Source organism: Brachionichthys hirsutus, chromosome 8, assembly GCF_040956055.1.
Source record: "Brachionichthys hirsutus isolate HB-005 chromosome 8, CSIRO-AGI_Bhir_v1, whole genome shotgun sequence".
NCBI classification, from domain to species: Eukaryota; Metazoa; Chordata; class Actinopteri; order Lophiiformes; family Brachionichthyidae; genus Brachionichthys; species Brachionichthys hirsutus.
The window spans coordinates 15,579,217-15,603,194 of NC_090904.1; the positions used below are offsets into that span (position 1 = coordinate 15,579,217).

General features: G+C 45.2%; 1 protein-coding gene across 1 annotated transcript; it reads left to right on the forward strand.

The window, feature by feature from the left end:
* The first annotated feature begins 11,871 nt into the window (after positions 1-11,871).
* On the forward strand, positions 11,872-23,349 carry LOC137898612 (leucine-rich repeat-containing protein 38). Its single transcript, XM_068742655.1, has 2 exons — positions 11,872-12,499; positions 21,842-23,349. The coding sequence occupies exons 1-2, from the start codon at positions 11,872-11,874 to the stop codon at positions 22,087-22,089; spliced, it is 876 nt and encodes a 291-aa protein (XP_068598756.1). The 3' UTR covers positions 22,090-23,349.
* Positions 23,350-23,978: the final 629 nt, after the last annotated feature.

Below are 23,978 nucleotides of genomic sequence, written 5' to 3' on the forward strand. Positions count from 1 at the left end.
CTGAGGAAACTCAAGCTGCCGACCCAGATGTTGGTGCAGTTCTACACCTCCATCGTGGAGTCTGTCCTCACCTCCTCTATCACCGTGTGGTACGCTGGCGCCACCACCAGGGACAGACACAGACTGCAGCGCATTGTACGTGCTGCGGAGAAGGTGATCGGCTGCAAGCTGCCGTCTCTCCAGGACCTGCAGGTCTCCAGGACTCGGGGGCGTGCAGGTCGGATCACAGCCGACCCTTCTCACCCTGGACACGGACTCTTTGACCCTCTCCCCTCAGGCAGGAGGCTACGGTCCATCCGGACCAGAACCTCCCGCCACAAGAACAGCTTCTTCCCCTCGGCTGTAAGACTAATGAACACTTAATAATTCTGTCCCGGACTCCTGAATACAACTTGCACTGTTCCATTTGCACTGCGTGATTACGCTAGTTTACTGCTGCTAGTACACATCTGTGTAACCACTCCTGCTGCTGCTGATGTGTCCGTACTTGTATGGTTTTTGTATTTTGTATTTTGTCATTAATGTTAGATGTAGAACGACTTCACCGAGAAACGTTCCTAGTCTGTGAACCCTCACTGACAATAAACCACTTCTGATTCTGATTCTGATTCTGATGCAGAAATTAAAACATGGCCATTGATGACCTTGAATGACCTCTGGCCGCTTAGTAGCTGTGATTTATTTTTGGGCGATGTGAGCGGTCTACACAGTAGACTCAAGCGGAAGGCGGAGGCTGTCACCAATCAATCTGCCCTCTGGCAGCTGACAAGGTCATTAGGGTTCACATGATGTCAAGGTCATTAGGGTTCACGTGACGTCAAGGTCATTAGGGTTCACGTGACGTCAAGGTCATTAGGGTTCACGCGACATCAAGGTCATTAGGCTTCACGTGACGTCAAGGTCATTAGGGTTCACGCGACATCAAGGTCATTAGGCTTCACGCGACGTCAAGGTCATTAGGGTTCACGTGACGTCAAGGTCATTAGGCTTCACGTGACGTCAAGGTCATTAGGGTTCACGTGACGTCAAGGTCATTAGGGTTCACGTGACGTCAAGGTCATTAGGGTTCACGTGACGTCAAGGTCATTAGGGTTCACGTGACGTCAAGGTCATTAGGGTTCACGTGACGTCAAGGTCATTAGGGTTCACGTGACGTCAAGGTCATTAGGGTTCACGTGACGTCAAGGTCATTAGGGTTCACGTGACGTCAAGGTCATTAGGGTTCACGTGACGTCCGCATCCCTGCATCAGCAGGACGTGATACCGCTGTGTTGATCTTTGATGGTGCTGCCTGTTTATTCACACACACACACACACACGCACACACGCACACACGCACACGCACACACGCACACACACACACGCACACACGCACACACGCACACACACGCACACGCACACACGCACACACACACACATGGTGATCTCTCACTTGCTCACTTGGTAAATGGACTGCACTGGTATAGGCACTGGCTTTACATTCACCCTCACATTCACCCATTCACACACATTCACCCTCCAGTGGGCGACTGCTGCCATGCAAGGTGCTGCCAGACCCACTGGGAGACATTCGGGGTTCAGTGTCTTGCACACTTTGACATGCAGACAGTCAGAGCTGGGATTCGAACCACCGACTCTCTGATCACTGGACGACCCACTCCACCAATACATGAGAGTATTTTTGAGGGTACTTGAACTCGGTAAATCTGAGCATTTCATTTTGATGAAATGAATGACATATTCTCTGTGGAGGCTCTCTGAAGATCCTCAGTCAGGGGTCAGGAGAGGCATTGCTATCATGCAAAAATAAATAAATACAATTAAATGAACAAATAAATACAATTGTTATATTTAGCCAGCGTTTTGTACAAAAAAGTTATTTTCTATTTAATTTCAATAGTTTTTTCTTCATTTAAAATCTGTGATTTTTCACATTTATTTAGGAGGATCCACTCACACCAATACCTGAACTCTTCTGGAGAGGAGATTGTGACAGAACAAGCCGACATTCAGCTGAAGTCCAGAGCTCATGGAGAAGTTCCCCAACATGAGGTCAATAGGCTATCAGCAACTACTCTATGGACTATGCATCCCTGGATTTCATTCATAAGTAAAGGCAAGACCATAAGAAAGTTGTTTTAATTAAATGTGATTTTTGTCTGCTACAGTTTGTGTGTGTAAAGAATGCCGATATAAGATTTTTAACACAACCTGTTAACTGCTGCCATTCAAATGTATGTGAATAAGCTACTGGAGGGTTCGTAAATGTCAGTGCTTCACAGCCATCAACCTCACCACACGTAAAATGATTGTCTCGCCCAACCAGCTGGGACGCCTCTCCTTCAGGCTTACGTCCTGTTTGATGGTTTGGACATGTCCAGAGGAGGTAGGGGCTATATTGGTAAAAGGCTGTTGAGGATGGAACTGCCAGGGAACAGGACTAGAGGTCGTCCTCAAAAATGATAACATACATGGGTTTCATGCATTTTATGTTTAATGTGATTACCCTCTTGGCAGACGAGCCTATTATGTTTTACTAAGTTTTATTTCCTACTTTGCGCCATCGAGGGCTGTGCTACCCCACGGTGAGACATAGATCCAACAAGAAAGTGAGGAATACACCGTGATCTGAGGAGAAAGTGCAGTGGATTTATTTGTGCTCCTTGTTCTTACCCCTTTCATCTAACCATAATTCCAAGAGTTATCCATAAACACCAGATTCATAAAGGCCTCGAGCAGAGTCTGGATCAGATCTCAGGATATCTGAGGAAGAAGAGGCAGAGCAAAGTGAGGGCCACAGAGACACTAACCCAGCAACCTCCACTGACTCAGAGACTGGTGGGAGGAGTTTCAATAGATGCTGGTGTGGTGGACCTGGCGTGAAACCTCCACCAAAGGAAAGAGCTGTCACCCCGGGCCCAACAAGGGCAGCACGGACTCCCCAGAACACCCCAAGCTGCAACAGCACCCCAAGAACAAGCCCCTGGGCCCCACTTGCAGAAGAACCAGCCCAGAGCCCCGGAGCGACAATCGCGACACTGCTGATGAACCAAGGCCAGCACAGCGGGCCGGACCGGCACCCCACTGGCAATGCTTTTAACTTGGTTTTAAAAGCATGTAAGGATCAGAACTCAGGCAATTTCCAGAATCTCTGCAACACGTTCCAAGCAAAAGGGGCTGAGTCGACAAACGCTTTCTCTCCCAGCGCTGTGCGAGTAACAGCTGATCATTTGATCGCAAAGCGTAAGAGCCAACGTCTCTCTGAGAGATTACAGTACAGATGTCAAGAGGCAGTAATCCAAGCATGGCCTTGTAAATAAAAGTGTGCCAATGTCTCTGCCTCCTAGTGGACAGAGAAGGCCATCCCACTCGTGAATACAGTTCACAGTGGCTCAAATCAAATGCCTTTATTGTCATCGTATCAAAACAACGAAATTCACGTTCACAGAGTATTATAAACAATATAAAACATATCTACATTTAAACATGTGCAAAGGAAGCAATAGTTCAAGCAGCATCGAGTGCCTGGTGTTCTAATCTAATCTATTCTTTCTGGTTCTGATGGACTGGAAGCGCCCCCCAGAGGGCAGCAGGTCAGAGGTAGTGAGTGGGGTGGCTGTTGCCCCTGGTGATTGCCTGAGCTCTTCTGAGGCAGCAGGATGCATAAATGTCTGTCAGGGAGGGGCGGGGGCAGCCGATGACCACTGTGTGCAGACTCTTCCGTTCAACCGCACGGTCTCGATGGTGGAGCGGTAGGAGGTCACAAGCAGCCTCGGGCAGATGCTGTCCCCCCTGAGGACTCTCAGGAAGTGCAGATGCTGCCGTGCCTTCTTAACAGCGGTGCTGCTTGCAGACCAGGATAGGTCAGCAGAGAGTACGCTGCCCAGGAAGGTGAACATGTGGGCCATCTCCGCCTGTCTCCGTTGATGTAGATGGGAGTTGGTCCAGAATGATTGGTGTTCAGAACCAGGTTCTCATCAGACAATATGTAATGACGAGAAAGTGCTATTCTATTAATGCAGTCCTGTTTAAATAGTTTGAGGAGCACGGAACTGCATTCTCTGAAAATCCGAGGAAAGGCTTTTGAAAAAACAATAAAAAGTGAAGCACAAGCGCTACACTGACATCATGTATCTCCTTCATAGTAGTGGTGATAGTACTGTGTTTTTTTCTGGAGCCTGATGTAAGTTTGGAGAGGATGTTATTCGAGGATAGAAACTCTTTTAACTGATCTGAAAGAGATTTCAGGATTTTGGATAAAACATAAATTTTATTTTGGCCTAAAATTGGTCAGAACTGCTGGATCGCCTCCTTTTAGTAAACACAAGTTGATTTCTGAACTGATGGAATTTCTTTGTTCTCGATTGAAACATTTAAAATAATTGAAAGTGGCTCTGCCCACTTCAAAAAGTTTGGCTCTATCAAATCTGGTGCAGGGGTTTTCTGATTTTAGAGACAGTGCAGGGTACAGAAGCTAAAGTGTCTCCAGGAAACTGAGATTCTGACCAGGGATTCAACGAGGACATTCCTGCAGTCAAACAGAAACAGAAATATTTTACTGTTATTGTACATTGTACAACGAGATTAATATGGCAATCAATCCCTGGTAGCAAACATTCACTCGTACATCCACAGAAGAGAAAATAGAATAATACCAAATGGAAAATGTCAAGAGTACCGGTCTGCCAAGGCGAAACCGTTTCCGGCAGTGGCTCAGTGGGTCGGGCCCTGGGCAGAAGTCCACTGCTTCCCCGGTTCGAGTCCCAGCTCTGGTGGGCTGGTGACTGGAGAGGGGCCAGTCTGCCTCCAGAGCACTGCCGAGGTGCCCTTGAGCAAGGCACCGTCCCCGCTAACGGCTCCAGGTGCGCCGACCACGGCGGCGCCTTCACCCTACTCCCTCTCCGTGTGCTAGGGCCCCTTGATACACGTGTTAGTGTGTGGTTGTTTCAAGGGGCCCGTTGTTCTAGGGTGAAAACGCGATTTCATTGTGATGATTAATAAAAGCATTTCATTTCATATACGATCATTAAATCGTCGGATAGAAGCTGTTTTAAATCAAGCCTGTGCTGCGTTCAGGGTCCTCACTGCCGTCGGATAGAAGCCGTTTTAAATTAACCCTTTGCTGCGTTCAGGGTCCTCACTGCCGTCGGATAGAAGCCGTTTTAAATTAACCCTTTGCTGCGTTCAGGGTCCTCACTGCCGTCGGATAGAAGCCGTTTTAAATTAACCCTTTGCTGCGTTCAGGGTCCTCACTGTCGTCGGATAGAAGCCGTTTTAAATTAACCCTTTGCTGCGTTCAGGGTCCTCACTGTCGTCGGATAGAAGCCGTTTTAAATTAACCCTTTGCTGCGTTTAGGGTCCTCACTGCCATCAATACACCCAAATTTTGCTTTTGGAGGAGGAATGAAAATACAAACATTCAAACTCCACACAAATGGGATTCGAGCCGGTACGTTCTTGCTGTGAGGCGACAGCGCCGACCATTGTGCCACCCCTGGTGGATGATGTTGTTCTGAAAAGCTGCATTTCAACATTGTTTTGTACGTCCGCCGTGTAATCTAATCTGATCTAATCTGGGTGCGATGATTTTACGGACGGTCATACGGACGCGGCAGGCGTTGAGCTCTCTCAGAGTTCCTCATCCAGCTCACCTCTGACTCACCTGCAGCTGGTCCACGGCTGACGAGGGAACGTTTCCTGCTTCCCAAATGTCACGTTACTTTACAAAAAGGCCCCCAGACGTGTGCCTTCATCTCACGATGAGGTCATTTTGCTCAAGAATGAAAGGGTTAAGGTGAAAAGCAGCATGTGAGGTGGCAGTCATGCGCTCTGGTGCTCATCTTCATCGCACGTCTTCCTCTGAAACGCCTTTGTCTTCCCGCCCAGCCTCTGCGTTGCTGCCTCCTAAAGGTCCACGGCCCGGTGCGGCGGAGGATGGCGTGACCTTTAGGAGGCTCTTGTTTCCTGCCCTGCTGTGCCCACGAGTCTGCGTATCAATCCAAGCGTCACGCTGTGTTTGACATTCATCGCTTATTGATGGCGTCTTCTGTAACCGCACATCTAGCCCACATTTCCTTCGCGCTCTGGGAGCACCGCTGCAGGGTGCTGTTCTCTCTCTCCTTGTTTCACTCTCTCAGCAGCTTAGCGTGTGTGTTATATGTTATATATGTGTGTTATGCAATTAAATAAATGTCTCCTTGAAGGTCTCCGGTTGGGTTTCTTGTACTGCCTCATAAACATAAATGAATACTTCATGTGTCATGCTACTCTTTCTCTCATTTACAAACACACAGGGCTATGTATATTTATATAGCTGTATATATATTGTATGAAAAGAAGACGGGGTTTGGGTCACAAGACGATGGACAAACGTTGGACGTCAGACAACTTCAGGCAGTACTCGCGTCCGGGTCGTTCAGGGAGGAAGATGACGGAGCTCATGGAGAGCATGAGGGGTGGAGGTTTGAATCCCATCCCCTTCACTATAAGCCCTGGATCCCAGAGAGCTCACTAGATGTTGAAACGCTGTGACAGTAAATACATTATTTTACTTTTCTCAGTGATGATTGTTTATGTTTGAGGTGTCACCAAAGCAAAACATACATATATATACCCTATTTTCCGGATTATAAGTCGCGGTTTTTTTCATAGTTTGGTCGGGGGTGCGACTTATAAATCGGAGCGACTTATATATGCTTTTTTTTACAAAATCTGTGAGCGCAGAGACAGTAGCCTACACATTTCTATAACAGGTGTTACAGGGAACTCTGAACCTCCAGAAACCCGTCAGATTCTGACGGGTTTCTGGAGGTTCAGAGTTATCTGTCACACCTGTTATCTAAAAACACAAATTAGAAGGGCTGAATGAAAATGTCGCCGAAAAGAAAGTCATATTCCGCGGCTTACAAGCTTCAGATAGTGAAATATGGAGCCGAAAACGGCAATCGAGCAGCAGAAAGAAAGTTTGGAGTGAGCGAAAAACTTGTAAGGGACTGGCGAAAAGCGGAGGTTACGCTTACTGAAATGAAGAAAACAAAGAAAGCTAATCGCGGGCGACAAGCTAGGTGGCCGCAGTTGGAGGAACGAGTTCACGCATGGGTGCTTGAACAACGTGCTTCTGGAAGAGGTTTGTCAACGGTGCAGTTGCGTCTCCACGCCCAGGTGGTTGCCAAGGAGGTGAATATAAACGGCTTTGCGGGAGGACCTTCTTGGTGTTACCGCTTCATGCAACGCAAACGCCTCTCTATCAGAGCTAGGACGACACTGTCCCAAAAACTGCCAGCGGACTTCCAAGCCAAGGTTGACAGTTTCCGCGCGTTCATTGAAAAGCATGTAAGTGATCACAACGTGACACCGGATCATATTATTAACATGGACGAGGTCCCCCTCACTTTTGACATCCCCATGGGCCGAAGTGTTGCAGAGAAAGGGCAAAAAAGTGTGAATATCGTTACAACTGGTCATGAGAGATCACACTTCACAGTGGTGCTGGCATGTTGTGGAGACGGATCAAAACTGCCACCGATGGTCATTTTCAAACGAAAAACCATGCCAAAAATCCAATCCTCCTCAGTTGAAGTCGCCGTGAACGCGAAAGGGTGGATTGATCAAGAAATGATGAACTTGTGGCTTACAAAGTGCTACAATAAGCGACCGGATGGCTTCTTTAGAGCACGCAAAGCTCTGCTTGTGATGGATAGCATGAGAGCGCACATCACACCACAGTTAAAAAATAAATTAAAAGTTTTCAACTCCATACCTGCCATCATCCCTGGAGGCTTAACCAAAATACTCCAGCCACTTGATATCTCCGTGAATAGGAGCTTTAAGTCAGTTTTGCGTAACCTGTGGGAGCAGTGGATGACGGATGGAGAGCACAGCTTCACGGCAACCGGGAGAATGCGCCATGCAACTTTCCTGGAAGTCATTGAATGGATCGACAAAGCATGGGCTTCAGTGACAACCGCAACCATCCTGTCGGGATTCAGAAAGGCTGGAATAATTGGAACTGCAACTGACGACGAGTCTGATGTAAGCGACGTAGAAGAGGAAGCGGCGTCTTGTCTACCTGCCGAGTTGGGGGAGTTGTTCAAAAGTGACACCGAGGATGAAGATTTCCTTGGATTTCGTGATTCGGAGTAAAACCTGATATTTTGGTAAACGTGTTAGCATGTTCTTTGTGCTATATGTTGTTTGGTGTTGGATTTTATCAAATAAATTTTCCCCAAAAATGCGACTTATCCTCCAGTGCGACCTATATATGTTTTTTTCTTCTTAATTATGCATTTTTTGGCTGGTGCGACCTACAATCCGGAGCGACGTATAATCCAAAAAATACGGTATATATATATATATATAATGGCATTTACCTGTTAGTAAGTCCTCGCTTTGCAGATCACGGGAGTTGCTGAAGTCTATCCCAGCTTGCGGGGCGGCTATGGCTCAGTTGTTGACTATTCGTCCAGTTACCGCTACGTTGGCTGTTCGAATCCCACTGCCGGCTGTCCGTATGTTGAAGTGTCCATGGGCAAGACAGCTAACCCAAAAATGCTCCCAGTGGGGCATGGCAGCAGCGCCCTCTGGTTTAAACAGGGCGCATGCGCACGCGGCGACCAGCAGCAGACTACAGTTAGAAAGTGTAACTGCTGTAAACCAAATTGCCCTCCGAGGGACAAAGCAATAAAAAGTATTTAGTATTTAGTATTTGCTATGGGCAAGAGGCGGGGTGCACCCCGAATGCGTCGCCAGCGCATCGCGGGGCCAAACAGAAACAACCGACCAAATTCAGTCCACCTTCTGGATGAATCGTAACAATGGGCTTTACTCCACAATAAAACTGGACTTAATGCTTGAACTAGAACATATTATATTTTAACAGGTATTTTAATAGACCAAAGGTGAGGTTAAGGTGGGGTCGCTGCTGCTCCACCTTCAGCACCAGAGCAACAATTCAATCTCATAATTTCCTTCAAAACGGCCCTAAAAATACACCTTTTAGGGGGACAGAAATGGCAATAGTCATCACGACGCTCTCCGGATCAACCCCCCCCCCCCTTTTTGTCCACCAATATGAAGTGTCTTTTTAATTTATTGTAATTTATTGTAATTTATGTAATTTATTGTCATTCATTGTCATTTTGCATCTGTGGTGTAATTTACTTTAAATTTATTGTTAGTTTGCATCGGTGGTGTAAAATCATTTTATTTTTCTCATGTTACTTTGCATCAATTGAGTTATTGAATATTGGTTTTAGTTTTATTTGTATTGTTAAATGTCGATGATTTATGTACGAAGGACTTTCAACGGAAACAAGACAGCAAGGACTTTTTAGGCGGCTGTGGCTCAGTTGGTAGAGTGGGTCGTCCAGTGATCAGAAGGTCTGTGGTTCGAATCCCAGCTCTGACTTTCCGCATGTCGAATGAATGAATGAATGAATATATTTATTAGATAGAATGTTAGAGTACAAGTACAGTCACACAGTAGCATGTATTACAGTACAAGTACAGTCACACAATAGCATGTATTACAGTACAAGTACAGTCAAACAGTAGTATGTATTACAGTACAAGTACAGTCACACAGTAGCATGTATTACAGTACAAGTACAGTCAAACATCCTGTCTAAGAGGAGCATTTCTAAAAAGCCCTTGCGGTCTTGTTTCCGTTGAAAGTCCTTCGTACATAAATCATCCACAATTAACAATACAAATAAAACCAATATTCAATAACTCAATTGATGCAACGTAACATTAGAAAAATAAAAATAAAATGATTTTACACCGCCGATGCAAACTAACAATTAATCTAAAATAAATTACACCACTGATGCAAAATGACAATGAATGACATAAATTACATAAATTACAATAAATTACTAAGACACTTAATATGTGCAACGTAGGTGGACAAAAAAGGGGGGGGGGGGGGGGTTTGATCCGGAGAGAGTCGTGATGACTATCTCCGGTTCTGTCCCCCTGAAAGGTGTATTTTTAGGGCCGTTTTGAAGGAGGCCAAAGAGGTGCATGTTTTGAGGGCAGGAGTCAAACAGTTCCAACCTTGGGGGGCAGTATTATAAAAAGATGATTTACCCATGTTAGTCCTATAGGAGGGGGTAATCAGGTTGTTGTTTGAGCTCCCTCTAGTGTTGTGGCTGTGGGTGTCACTAAATCTGTGGAGGTGTTTATTCAGGTATGCAGGGATTGAGGGGACTGAGGGCAGAGCTGCATTGACTATTTTAAATGCCAATCCCATTTTGAGTTGTTGAACCCTGTCTTCTACCCTGAGCCATTTCAGGCTAGCAAAATGTCCAGGAAGAAGGTGGGTTATGGGCCCCAGATTGAGGAGTAGCCGAATCAGTTTGTTTTGGGAGGTTTGGAGCCTGGTTTTCAGGGACATTTTGATGTTTGAATACCAGGAGGTGCTAGCATAGTCAAAGAGGGGCTGAAGTGTCCTTGGGCACGACACTGAACCCCAAATTGCTCCCAGTGGGTCTGGCAGCACCTTGCATGGCAGCAGTCGCCCACTGGAGTATGAATGTGTGTGTGAATGGGTGAATGTGAGTCCTCATGTAAAGCGCTTTGAGCACCGCGAAGCGGTGGAAAAAGTGCTATACAAGTGCAGAACATTTACCATTCCTCTTAGACAGGATGTTTGACTGTACTTGTACTGTAATACATGCTACTGTGTGACTGTACTTGTACTGTAATACATGCTACTGTGTGACTGTACTTGTACTCTAACATTCTATCTAATAAATATATTCATCATCATCATCATCATAGGTCACAGTTTTCCATTTTGGGACACTACCAAGGAATTTTTCAAAGGTCAGTCAAATCAGTGGAGCCATCTTTTTATTACGTAACATTTACAAAGGCAATGGAAATAAACATTTCTTCAAATGGAAATCAAAAACCGTTTGAGTGTATGCAGCTGGATTTGCTATAAATATGCAGCATAGTAAAAAATCAGTTTCTCTGATACGAGGTTGATATCCTTTCTTCACTCTACAGGAAGTGACATCACATGTTGACAACGTGGTTCAGGCACACCCCCTTGAAATACCCGAGAGGGCATGAGCTCAGCGTGGTAGATTCAGAGGCAGACATTGGACTGACATGCAGCGCGGCGCTGCTGCTAGAACATCGGGACGCAGCAGCGCTGGACAGCGCCACGCTGGGCCATGCTGGGTTTCCCATGTGCTGCCAGGCACTGGGGGGTAGAGAGGGAAGTGTACGGGGGGCAACCTTGTCACTCTTGAGCGCTGTTGCCCGAGGCGCTCTCTCTCTCTCTCTCTCTCACAGAGAGACCTGGGACTAATGGAGGGATGCAACGACGCTACTCTTTGCCTATCATGCTTGTGTCACCGCTTCGCGTCGCCCTTTGCGTCAGAGAGCGCGCCGCCTTTGTCTGTCGCCGCCGCCGGATCAACTGTGAGATAGAGTGGCAGACGAAGCCCACGCCTTCACCCCCCGCTCCCTTGTCTATGTCCCGGGCTTCTCGTCTCTCCCGGCTCGCTCTCTTTGGCCACCCTCCCCTCTCTGCTCAGCGCCGTCTTTCTTGCTCTCCCGTTCCCTACCGCTTACTGTCTCCCTCCCTTTGCTCCTTCACGGAAGGCAGTCCGGCACTCTACGTAAGCAGCTTCCTACGGGATCTCCTGAGCTTTTGCTGCTGCTCTGCCTCCTCACAGTTCCTGAGCCCCCCTAGATTTCCGTAACTACAGCAGGATACTCTCTTTCAAGGACCGATCCCCATCACCTTCCCCCTTCCCTTCCTTGTCCAGATCTCCTGCCCTCTGACCCTCACCGTCTTGTTCTCGACCCCCCACCCACCCTCTCTTTTTCACCCTTCTTACCCAATTTCACTCGACCATGTTCTCATGTGTTTGTGGGCTCCAGTTTATCCTTATCTATCTGTCCTCTGTCTTATGGACCCGGGGGGAAAACTGCCCGGCAACCTGCCTGTGCCCGGACCCTCACACTGTGGACTGTAGCGGTCGCGGGCTGACCCGTCTGCCTGATGAGATCCCCCTGGATGTGCGCAGGCTGTTGCTGTCGGATAACTGGATACGCCGCATCCCTTCGGACTTTCTGGTTCTGTACAGTGACTTGGTCTATCTTGACCTCCGGAATAACTCCCTTTCCCACATAGAGCCAGGGACTCTCAGCACCTCCTCTAGGCTAGTCTTCCTGGACCTGGGCAGCAACAATCTGACTGAAATTCCCAAGGGGACATTTGGGGAGTCCCGGAGCTTGATCAAGCTAAGGCTGGGCAACAATCCATATCTGAGCATGGTAAATGAGGAGGCTTTCCTGGGCCTGACCTCTCTGAGAGAACTGGAACTGGAGCGCAATGCACTATCTACCCTAAAGGTGGGGGCACTGAGTCAGTTGCCCTCCTTACGGCTGTTGAGACTAGAGGGTAACCCGTGGCTTTGCAACTGCAACTTTGCCAGCCTGTTCTCATGGCTAATGGAGAACAATCACAAGCTTCCAAACGGTAGGTCGAAACCACAAGACTTTCCATATGCCTCCCAACCTAAAGCCTATCAGGCGAAACCATTACCATCAGACTACTCTGGTCTAGTTATGCTTCCCATGAAGGAGAGCCTCCACCCTCTCCCTGGTTCTAGTCTTATCCTTCCTTCCTACAATGTGTGAGACTGAGCATGTAACATGACACAATAGCTGCCATTTGAATTTGAAGCTGCAATGTGGACAAAAATAAATGGAGACATTTAGTATTGACCTCAGGCCTGCAAGGAGGTCAGAGAGAGGCAACCCTTACTTATATGAAACTTCTTATTTGGTGGAGTTCAGCTATATAAGCAATGATTCTTCCTCCGGCGGCCGTGGAATGTTATCCCGTTTGCTGCCGTAGCTGTGTGAGTTTTTAGTCCATTACTGTCTATGATTCAGCCTCGAGGAGGTTCGATAACAGGCCTGTAGTTTTGGTGTGAATGCAGTGTGAATGCATATCCGTGCAACAACACCAGGCAAGAGGATCAACATAGCCCTTCCAATAGTTTTCCTCTGAGCAATATCTGCTAACGAGGAGCTGACTGGCCTCAAGGCTACTACATGAGCATTATGGCTGGTGAAGCGTCTGCTGGTTAAAAATATAAACCATCACAAGTTTTCAAAGCTGTGAGAATCTAGAACACCTGCCAGACACGCTTTATTTATGGATTCACCTTTGTAATTGAGTCGCATTAATCCTGTTTTGCTGAAAGAGACGTTTTGACAAGTAAATGACTCAGAATGTCCTCAGAGAGGAACATCTCTTAAATAACACCCAGCATGTGGAGTAACGGACGCAAAATACGCACAGAATTAGTACTTCATGCTGTTATCACCTTCACATCAGCGTGCGCTGCATGACTTTAGCTTAAACTAAGACTTTAGTATTCAGACGACTTAGTCTTGTGATACGTGGGGCTGCAAGGTGCATTTCAATACTGATCTCAAAATACTGTACATCACGTATCTGTGATTATATAGTGGCTCAGTGGGTTGGGCCTTGGGCTGGGAACCAGACAAGTCCAGTTCACCGGTTCAAGTCCCAGCCCAGATGAAATGAGGAATGTGTGCTGGGGGGGGCAGTTTTACCCTCAATTCAGTTTTATTTCTGTAGTGCCAGATCACAACAGGAAGTAATCTCAAGGCACTTTACAGTATTTGCAGGGAAAGACAGAACCCAACTTGACCCACAAGAGCAAGAACTTTGAAGTTGGAGGAAAGGTGTAAGCGCCCGTCTATGACGCGCGACAAGTCATGCGATGGGGTCGAAGATGCATGCCCCGGAACATGTATAGGAAGAAACCTTGGACAGAACCGAGGCTCAATCACAATAAAAACTAGAAAACGACAATCAGAGATTGCAGACCCCGCCTCCAAAAGACTATTGGATCTTGTGAGACAGTAAACAGGGCTTCCGGATCAGAGGGGCCAAACCTGCTCTAGCTTGCTGCTCCGGAATGTACTACAAGACTCCTTCTGGACTCTTTTTCCCATCATGCCATTCGTGTACCTCCCTCTTAAAGTGGCAGTTTACAGCACAGGCACAATTCCAGATGTAAAAATAATTCTAGAATCTGGATCCAGATCCGGATCAACGCCATTCTCGGGGAGGACCGAGCCACGGACAGAACCTTGCTTGTGTAAAAATTTCAAGTCAATTGGGTTACTAGTTTTTGAGTTATGCGCTCGGACAGACAAACAAACAGACAGACAAACAAACAAACGCACCCAATTGCAATACCCTCGCCTCCTCTTCGGCGAGGGTAACTAATCTTAATCTATATATATGTGTGTGTGTGGACACTGACCCAGAAGACTGTTTCACCACGGCTAGAGACGCTCATTAGATTTGACCAGTCTTATTACCCTCGCCGAAGAGGAGGCGAGGGTATTGCAATTGGGTGCGTTTGTCTGTCTGTCTGTCTGTCTGTTTGTTTGGATCCATTTCTTCACTCTTCCTTAATATTTTTTATTATTATTATAGAAGTATCGGTTCCAAATCAAATGACTCGGACTCAGGAGGCAAAGCAACCCTGATCGGGACATCCCTAGTTTCCATACATATGGAAGTGCATATTGATAGAGTTTAGAGCTCCATCCCCTTGTTATTGAATACCAAACGCACCAGTAATGAAATAGGCAGACTCCAAGTTACTTTTTCTACCGGCAGCACGGACCCTCTTGGCCCACCGCCATCTTGTTCCGCCTCAGTTTCTAGCTCCAGGGCACTTTTATTGACAAAGGTCATGGCTCCTTGTTTGTTGCCAGCGTTTGTTTTCTGATTTCATAGCTTTAGTTACATTTCAATAACACTATTGAAAGAACTGTAAAAAAAAATATGTGAAGCTCAAGAATGATTTGGGCAAGAGGAGCAAATTAAATTCATATTTTTGTATTTTTGTGGCAGCACTTCAATTTAGCTGATGGTAATCAGCTAAATTGGTTTAGTGGACGATGGTGCACCTCGTTCTTATCTCCAAGAAATGTTAATGAACCGACTTGAACGCGTCAGCATGTGGGATGGATTGGGGATGTGGTATTTTATTTTTCAAGCCTTTTAGTCTGAACAAAGTTTTTTGGGACTCATATTCTCGCCTGAAGCAATAGTTAGTTTAATGACAAGGAAAGCAGGGATTTATTAATGTCAACACAACTGCTGCTTTTCTCATTCATAGAACTGTAAAATAAGGCTTCAGGAGAAAAGATTATTGAACAACTTGAATTAAAATAGTCAATAAAACATTCTATAACTGTGCTTCTCTTTTAGGAGCCATCCTGAGGTCTCCACGGTTCTCTCTGTCATGGCCTGCGTAATGTAGCCGCTTTGGAGACAATGCTGTAAAACCAATTCCCATTCCATTTTTCACATCTTGATTTCCCCAGTGGCTTCAAGCGCACGACGAGTCACACGAGTGACGTGTGCACAACTTTGATTACTGCAGGTCAGCACGAAGGGAGACGGGCCGTAGAACGGGAGAAGCAGCTCTCTTTCCATACGGCTGTGCGGTGTCTTTGATGTGCAGTCAAGTATCCGAGCCACAAACAATCGGGCAGACGCATGCGCATCCATCTGCATCGCTTCACTTTTATTTTTAGTAACATTTGTCGTATTTTTAGCCGCCACTCATGTTTAAATAGAGAGATGAATGTAAGCATGATCTGCTGCTGCTGCCGATGCTCTTGGGTGAAGGAAGGACAAATGGCATGTATAATTCAGACTGACACACTTCTGGGGCGCTTTGGCCGGGGTAACTGGAGCCTGAGCTGCCAGCAGGGCAGGCGAGGATAAGTTGCATCACATGACTTCTATCACCACTAGTCAGTTTCACTACAGAGTAGCAGTTCGTGTGACAGGGTCAAAGTCTGAGTTTTCCTTCTCAGCATATCGGGTTGCCCCCCAGAGGCCGGCTCCATCTGCATGCAGCTTTGAAAATGTAATGCAATTGACCTGCACAGCCTAAAACACACACACACACACACACACACACTCACATGACACTTAATGCTGCCTTTGGAACCCGAGCATGTGTGAGAAAATATCCATTCCATTTCCGCATTTTATGAACACAAGCTGACAGCTCCTTTAAGTTGAGCTAATTTGATGCTAATTTAAAGTTTGGTCGTGAGAGAGTGCGAGTGAGTGTCAAAGGTTGCCATTTTGTGTGTTGCATTGTGCAACACACACTCTTCCTATCTCCTAAATGTTCTATAGGCTTCTCTCAGAATCGTCCTGTTTCTCTTTCATTTCTTTCTGTAATTTCATTTGCCCACTGGTTCGTTTTACACTCGTCAATAACACATGTAACTATAAAATCCTTCTGATTATAAAACAGTTATATGAGTCGTCATCACGTGGATTAGTGAGGCTGAACCGAGCGGTTTGGGAAGAAGATTACAGTGATGCTGTTGAGGGAGGGAGAAAAAATGAGCCTCTGATATCAGTCTGTCGCAGGTAGGTTGATCAGTCACAGCGGGGACGGCAGATAGCCTCTTCCCTCGGCTGGCTGTAATCCTAAATGTAATCCCTCAACTCTTTGCACCAAGAACATAATTTAGCCGTGTGAATGCTGACAGAAAAATAAGAGGAAGCCGTTTGACAAATTTCTAAAACTGTTGGTGCCAAAACAAGACTTGTTGAAAGAGTTTGAGAAAATGCACATAGTTTCATGTTACTTGTCAGCCACCGTAATTCAGTGTGATTCTGAATCTTCTAGAATCCAGGGCTAATGGCTAGATTAGCTAGATTAGCAGGGCACAGGCTCCTGGCACCAGTCGTGCCATTTGCCATTTTAATTTTACATGCAGAATGTGTATCTTGGCATATTTCAGATGGGGGGAAATTACAAGCATCCCAACACGTAGCTTTGGATGCAGCAAGCTAGCAGTCACTCTCTTTGCTAACAGAAATGAGATGTGTTCGGTGGCGATGCCAGAGGTTCCTCCAATCCAGTGAATTTACTGCAAAACAATTTGAATAGCTTCATTTTGCTTTTCTCTGCTAAATAGTCTGTGAAATAACGTCTTAAATGACGGAGTCACTCCACGACATTCAGGTCTGGTTGCTCTATTCCATCTCCGTTCTTCACATTCATGTCACTGACTGCGTCATGTCTTCCTCTCTCTGCATTGCCTCACTGGTCCTCTAGGTCCACCACGCCCTCTGGCGGTGTGGGGCAGTAAAGCATGCAATTCAATATACTACAGTCTGCTAAAGCGCTATATAAAGAAAATGTATTATTATTATTATTAAATACCGTATTCTTTATTATTAACTCTAATAAAGCAGCTTGTAATGAACAGCTCCTCTATATCAGACTCAGTTTCCATTTCCTGCGTCTCTAATCTGAGGACAGATTCACAAAGTCCGGACTCCTTTGCTCAGCTGTTCAGTAATGATCCCCTTTGTCACAGTGAGGTACGGGACAGAGTATAACCAGGGCCTGTCAGGGGCTTCATCTCACGGCAGGTTTGACAGGATCCGACTTTCAGTTTGATGTCAGAATTGATACCGGGCCACCACACAGAATCGTTAGCTCGCTCTCTGCACTGGGTCAGACCCTGATGTCCATCGTGTGTTATGGACCGATGCGAGGGGACCCCAAGGAACAGAGGACAGAGACGGTGCAAACGTGACTTGATGTTTTACTGATAAATGTTCATCAGAAGAGTCACTATCCCGGAGCTGCGCACGGGTTACGGGGTGGCCGGAGCCCAACGAAAATATCTAGTTAACAAAAAGACACAGCCAAAAGAACAAACCAAAAAGCAAGCTCAAATACAAATCGTTAACAAACGGAAAACGCGACGCACGACCTGGACGCACAGATCAGCTGCGGTCGGCGAGGGCGAGGCGGATCCCAGGGACGGGGAGCGGCAGAAGGACGTTCTGTACGCAGAGACGTGATCTATGCAAAATAGTCCGACTGGGAACAGCGGGCGGAGCAGGGCTTATGAAGGCCGGTGGTAATCTGCCTCAGGTGTGTCCGGGGTGACCGCAGCCAATCCGTACGTCGCAGGTTCTGGAGTGAGAGGCAGAAACAGGTGTGCGTCATAAGACCAATTAACCGGTGCAGCCACCTGACCCTCACATCGTGGATCCGATCCAATATGTCAGCTCTCATAACTGGCAGAATCAGCATGTGACAGCCTCTTGTGACAATTCCAGTGTCCCTGACAGTTCACTTTTAACTGGGTAATAGTCTCTGATGACAATAGGGACATTTCCTACTGGCCAACCTGACTTGCTATATTGCAGTATTGTCTGCAAGTTACTGTCGGCTGCAGGGCTGAGCCTTATGGACTCGAGTCTCTGTGCAAGAAAAAGGGGAGATGACATGTAAGGACTGATATCCACTAGACTTTACGACAGTTGCTTTACGTGCCGCAAAGAGCAACTGTGAACGGTTACCGTGGAAACTCCCGTGAGCTCTCTGATGTTGTACTTCATGCTCATGATGCTAGTTCTGAGCCACAGTAAAACCTTTTCACTTTATTTAACAAAGCATTGTGTGGACATTCGATTACTTAACATGGTGTCAAATAAGGCTGAACAATTAATAAAAGATTAATCGCAATCACAATTTTGGCCTCCCACGGTTAAATGAGCATAATCGTCGCAATATTTCACGTTTAAATGCATGCTCCGCTCACAGAAAAACTGAACTGAAGAAGCCTCGTGGATGAGAGGTGAAACATCTTAAGCAAGTCCAGTTGATTCTTCTTTTTTGCTCCTCTTGATTTACTTTAATGTAGTCTACAGATTGTATGCAGATGATGTGATGTTTATTCATTACAATCTCAGTACTTTTTGTGTGACTTGAACAGTGTGGCATATTTTTTTAATTTATTGTGAATCAGGGAGTTGTTATAACTATGCTCACTATGTTCCAAGTTTTGCTAGTGTAGGGAATTTCCATAGTAGATGGGATTCCACAACGTAATTACACGCCGACACCACTAGGAACGCACAACATTTAATTTGGTATAGGTTTGACCGATTTCCATGAACGTCTCATTTGATGACGTCACACACAACACAGATAAACATGGGCTTAGATTGGCTGGGGCAAAGTCCGGCCTTCAGTGGACAGAATGACGTGAGGACGAAGCAGGAAGCATCTTCATTCCAACAAAGCGCGTGCACGAGAGCTGTGTTGGAATCTCAGCACTGATATCTGAACTAACTTGTACTGATCTGTTAATTATATAAATGTCTTAATCTTAACCCACATTCTCCTCATTGAATACGCACCCACTATGGAGAACAAGAACCGGAAGAGGGTTTGGTAAAACCCTACACTAGTCTTTTTTTGGATGAAGAGTCCACCATGAAGAGGTCCATATTTCAGTACCAGCTTACAATGATCATGCTACCTACAGATGGAGAATATATATGTATGCATTTAAATGTATTACAACAAAACAGACCAATAATAATTTTACGACTGTAACGACCCAGAAACAATGTTCAGTCAAGTGCTTACATGTGCATGTGCAGCAGGAAGTAGCCACCCACGTAACAAAGCTTAATCTCTACCCACCTGTGAGCTAGCATCCACATCACTATGTCTCATTTTTTTCATACAGCAGATATGAGCTGCATGGATTATTGAAGGGTCTGCTGCATTCAAAAAATATATGTATAGACTAGTTTTGGAAGCAAAAAAAACTTGGACTAACAAAGCTAACGGTAACACGAAATAAGTCTGAAAACAATCCACCGTACAGTCAAGAAGATGATGGCCGAGGAGGTTGTAGTCCAGACGACTACAAATGAGACGGTTCTAATTTGTAGTGAGAAGTCACGAAACTCCACCTACAAGAAGACGTATACCCTTGAAAGACAGTCAATGTCCTTTTAAATGATGCCTCGACAATAAACTGTGCAAAAGTGGCAGAGAGAAGCACTCACTGATTGATCTTACTTTCATCACAAGATGAGGTTGGTCAATGTGCCCCTGTCTGAGACGACACCCTCTCCAGATACATCAATAAACTTCTCAGAGGTAATCAGGATTCATACTAAATATGGATCTCTGCTCTTGGAGGTTTGCCTTGTGCTCCTGGCAGTTAAAGTCAAAATGATTTAAAAGGGTTGTTCGTTTCATATTCTTCAAGTGAATGTGTGAAAGAAGCAAATTTGTCTTGTTGACACAGGCGAAGATGGAACACCATCCTGAGAAGCTTGTACTGTCCTCTACAGAGGTTAAATAAAGTTTTTAATTGTACAGATGAATAATATGAAACATTACATACACTGGGGCAACAATTCAAAAGGAAGAATGCCTTCAACTCCGCATTTCCAAGTTTCCTCCTGCACCACATAATACAGCAAAGAAACCAGAACATACACCGAAGCAAATGACTTTGACGTCGTTCGCAAATGCAGTCCCATATCCTCCTGACTACCAGCAATTCAAATTTGTCCTTTATAGAGGACATTTTAATAACCTGAATATCTCCCAGCTATTGCATACTACTAATTTAACTCCTTTTGGCATCTACAGAAGACATTTAGGGCTTTTCAACAATACCAAATGTGAAGACGTGGGGCTTTGGTACTGGAAATTGCTGAGTACAACACCAACATGGGTGGTGGACAGAATGTAGAGTTTCTACAGGATGGCCTCTCACACTCGGAAATAGAGTGTGAGTGTAGTTTTCCACTTTTTTGACCTGACAATCACCAACTCTCGGCTTCAGTATAAGAGTGACTGCTAGTTTCTGGGGAAGAAACCACTGAAGTTCCTGACTATAATACTATAGTGAAGGACAGCACCGGTACGTATCACTCCGCGAGACTCCTGACTATAATACTATGGTGAAGGACAGCACCGGTACGTATCACTCCGTGAGGGTCCTGACTTTTATACTATGTTGAAGGACAGCACCGGTACGCATCACTCCGCGAGGCTCCTGACTATAATACTATGTTGAAGGACAGCACTGGTACGTATCACTCCGCGAGGCTCCTGACTATAATACTATGGTGAAGGACAGCACCGGTACGTATCACTCCGATGAGAAAAGGTGGCCCACCTGCTGAGAGAGAGAGAGAGAGAATGACAGAGAGCATGAGCAGCTGCTGAACAAGATACTGACGGAAGAGTTGCTTTAAAAAACTTTAAATGCCGATGCCAGCGATTTTGACCAATTGACCAAGAACATTCTAATTGTTCAATAATAAATTCAATCCTCAAAAATACAGCTTGCCTAACAGTTATGCACTCAGTGTAGACCAAATCAAAAGTGTGTGTCGGCCACTTCACCAAGTTGGTGGGTGTGGCTTAGTGGCTCAGTGGCTCAGTGGCGGTGCAGCCAAAACGTCCAGGTGTCCTCGGGCCAGATGTTGGACCCCCGTGTTCGACGAGCACCGTCTGAATGTTTGTGTGAAAGCGTGCCTGAAGTACAGTCTCGTTACCATTTGTATCATACAATGTCACTATGATTAACAATTGCATAAAAATGCCATTTTATAGAAAATACAGAGGAGAAAGGGAAGTAAGTAAAACAAAAATGAAATGATTAAAAATATAAATGCATTAATAAAATCTATTCTAAACTAACAGGCAACCAATGAATATCATCAAGTGCATTTGGGGTGGGTGAAATAGGCGTTTATGTATTTTTTAGCCAAGTGAACCTGGAGTGCAGGAGCCATTCTACGATGTACAAGTATGAAATACTAATCATCTTAAATGTAAATTATTTGGGGCACGAGTCATTGTGTCGTTGTTGTTTTTGACACTTTTATGACGTACCGAGACACAGATGCTGTTTATCCTATTGAGTCAGCTTAATTGTGTTTCCTGTCTCATCACAGGGGTGGAAGGCATGGAGTGCTCGCTCCCCCCGGACGGCAGACGTGTGTCCCTGGCGCAGCTCTCCAAGGACAGCTTTCGAGAATGCCAGGCCTCCCTCACACTAACTGACCTGCTCATCATCATTTTCTCGGGCATCTCGGTGTCCGTGGTGGCAATCATGACGAGCTTCTTCCTGGCTTCAACCGTTCATTGCTTCCAGCGCTGGAGTAAAGGCACTAAGGGGGACGAGGAGGAGAGTGAGGAGTGAGACAGTTTCACGTTAAACGGACATCGTGGTTCAAACGGACACCAGAGACAGCGTGTGGATCTAAGGCTGCTTCCTCCCTGATGATGTCCCAGGAGTGTGTAACGGTAGAAACGTCCCTGGTTGTATCAGCCAAAGCTGCAGTGAAAATTAATGAGAGCCCTGCTCCACTGCAAATATTATATTTCAAGATCATAGTTGTGGCAGAACTAAAGTAATGTTTAATGGCTGCTGGCTCTTTCCTCTACTTTATGGACCCACACAAATAAAGTGTAGGTCGCACTCTTATAATAGAAGAAAAAGGTTCTGTCGGCACTCACATTCGTCCTACTCTGTTCTGAGATCTTTAACCTGCAGATACCTCCCGCCGCTCATGTGTTTTGGAGAGCCTCGCTCACCGGCATTCTGCAGAGGTTCGAGGGGGTTGCTCCTGCTCTATGTAGAGTTACAGAGCCAATGAGAGCCAAGGCTTCACGAAGGTCGAGCATTGACTTGCTGATGTACAATATGCAGATTATATGGCCAACCTAATTTTGGCGAGGCCGTAATTACACTGGCACGAAGACTGGTTTTGCCCCCCCATCCCATCTGCCAAAGATTGCAGATGGACGTGGAGGATTTCTAGATTCATGATGCAGGAAGAGCTTCCTGACAGAACTGTAGCCAAACAGCACTCGACATATCCTCGACTCATGCTAAATGTTCATCGTCAATCAGTTTTACTTTCCTTCAAACTCTATCAGGCTGCAGAATTCATCTTATTCTCGGTTTACTAAGGATCTCTCTATCTCAGGGCGAAGCCTCCGTTTTCATCAGCCTGACAGTTCAGTACAACCCAAATTAAATAAATAATTGAGTTGTGTTATCTGCATCCTTTAAATGTAAATCCGTAAGGAATTGAATTGCTTAAAGCTGGACACTCATTAATGTATTTTTTATTTTATTTTTACGAAAGCTAAGGTTGCTTCTGACATTCTTGCATGGCATGAATAATTCAGCAGAAATGAGATGTGAAGCCTCTGTCCCATGATAACGAGTCATAACCCAAAGTCATTTTGCCAAAATGACAAGTAAATGTGGCCTTATTCTTTTTTTATTATTCTTTATGGTGAGCATCAATAAAATGCATATCTCCTAGGAAACACATTTTATTCTAGTAGATTATTTTAAAGGTTGTGTCCCATTTGTACCTACTTTTTTTTCATTGCTACAGTATATTTCCATTTATGTATATTGTCACATGTTGAAAATGCCATATCCATATCCTTATCTGAACTGTCTGTGGAAAGTTTTTCATTGTGTGCCAAACATAAGATCATTCCAAAATTGAGATGTGAAACTTTCTTAAACCGGCCAGAGAGTCGAACTGGCACAGGACACACGGTTCGGCGTGTTTTCATATTCAAAGTGGGCTTAACAGTAATAGAATATTCTGATATGAGATCTTTGATAAGTATTTTAAGTATATATAATTACATATACAGAGAAATATATATATACACACAGAAACAGTAATATATGATGTGATTTTGAGTTGAACAATTAAGAAACACTATTTCAATGAATGATGATGAATATATTTATTAGATAGAATGTTAGAGTACAAGTACAGTCAAACAGTAGCATGTATTACAGTACAAGTACAGTCAAACATCCTGTCTAAGAGGAGCATTTCTAAAAAGCCCTCTTGTTTCCGTTGAAAGTCCTCAGTAATACTTTATATATCCATACATAAGATATAACACAATAGACAGAAGCTATTTATCAGCAAAAAAAATTAACGAATCCTAAAAACTGAGATAAAAATTGAAATTGAGGTTTATCCCAGTCCCAAATCAATGGACTTTAAACAGGTGGTTTAGGACTCGGAGCATCATCTGAACCCGATGCGT

What these genes read in the sequence shown, in the direction of transcription:
- LOC137898612 (XM_068742655.1), top strand. Translation starts at nt 11,872, where the DNA reads ATGTTCTCATGTGTTTGTGGGCTCCAGTTTATCCTTATCTATCTGTCC. An exon ending in CAATCACAAGCTTCCAAACG is followed by an intron (nt 12,500 to 21,841) that starts GTAGGTCGAAAC and finishes GTCTCATCACAG; the next exon opens with GGGTGGAAGGCATGGAGTGC.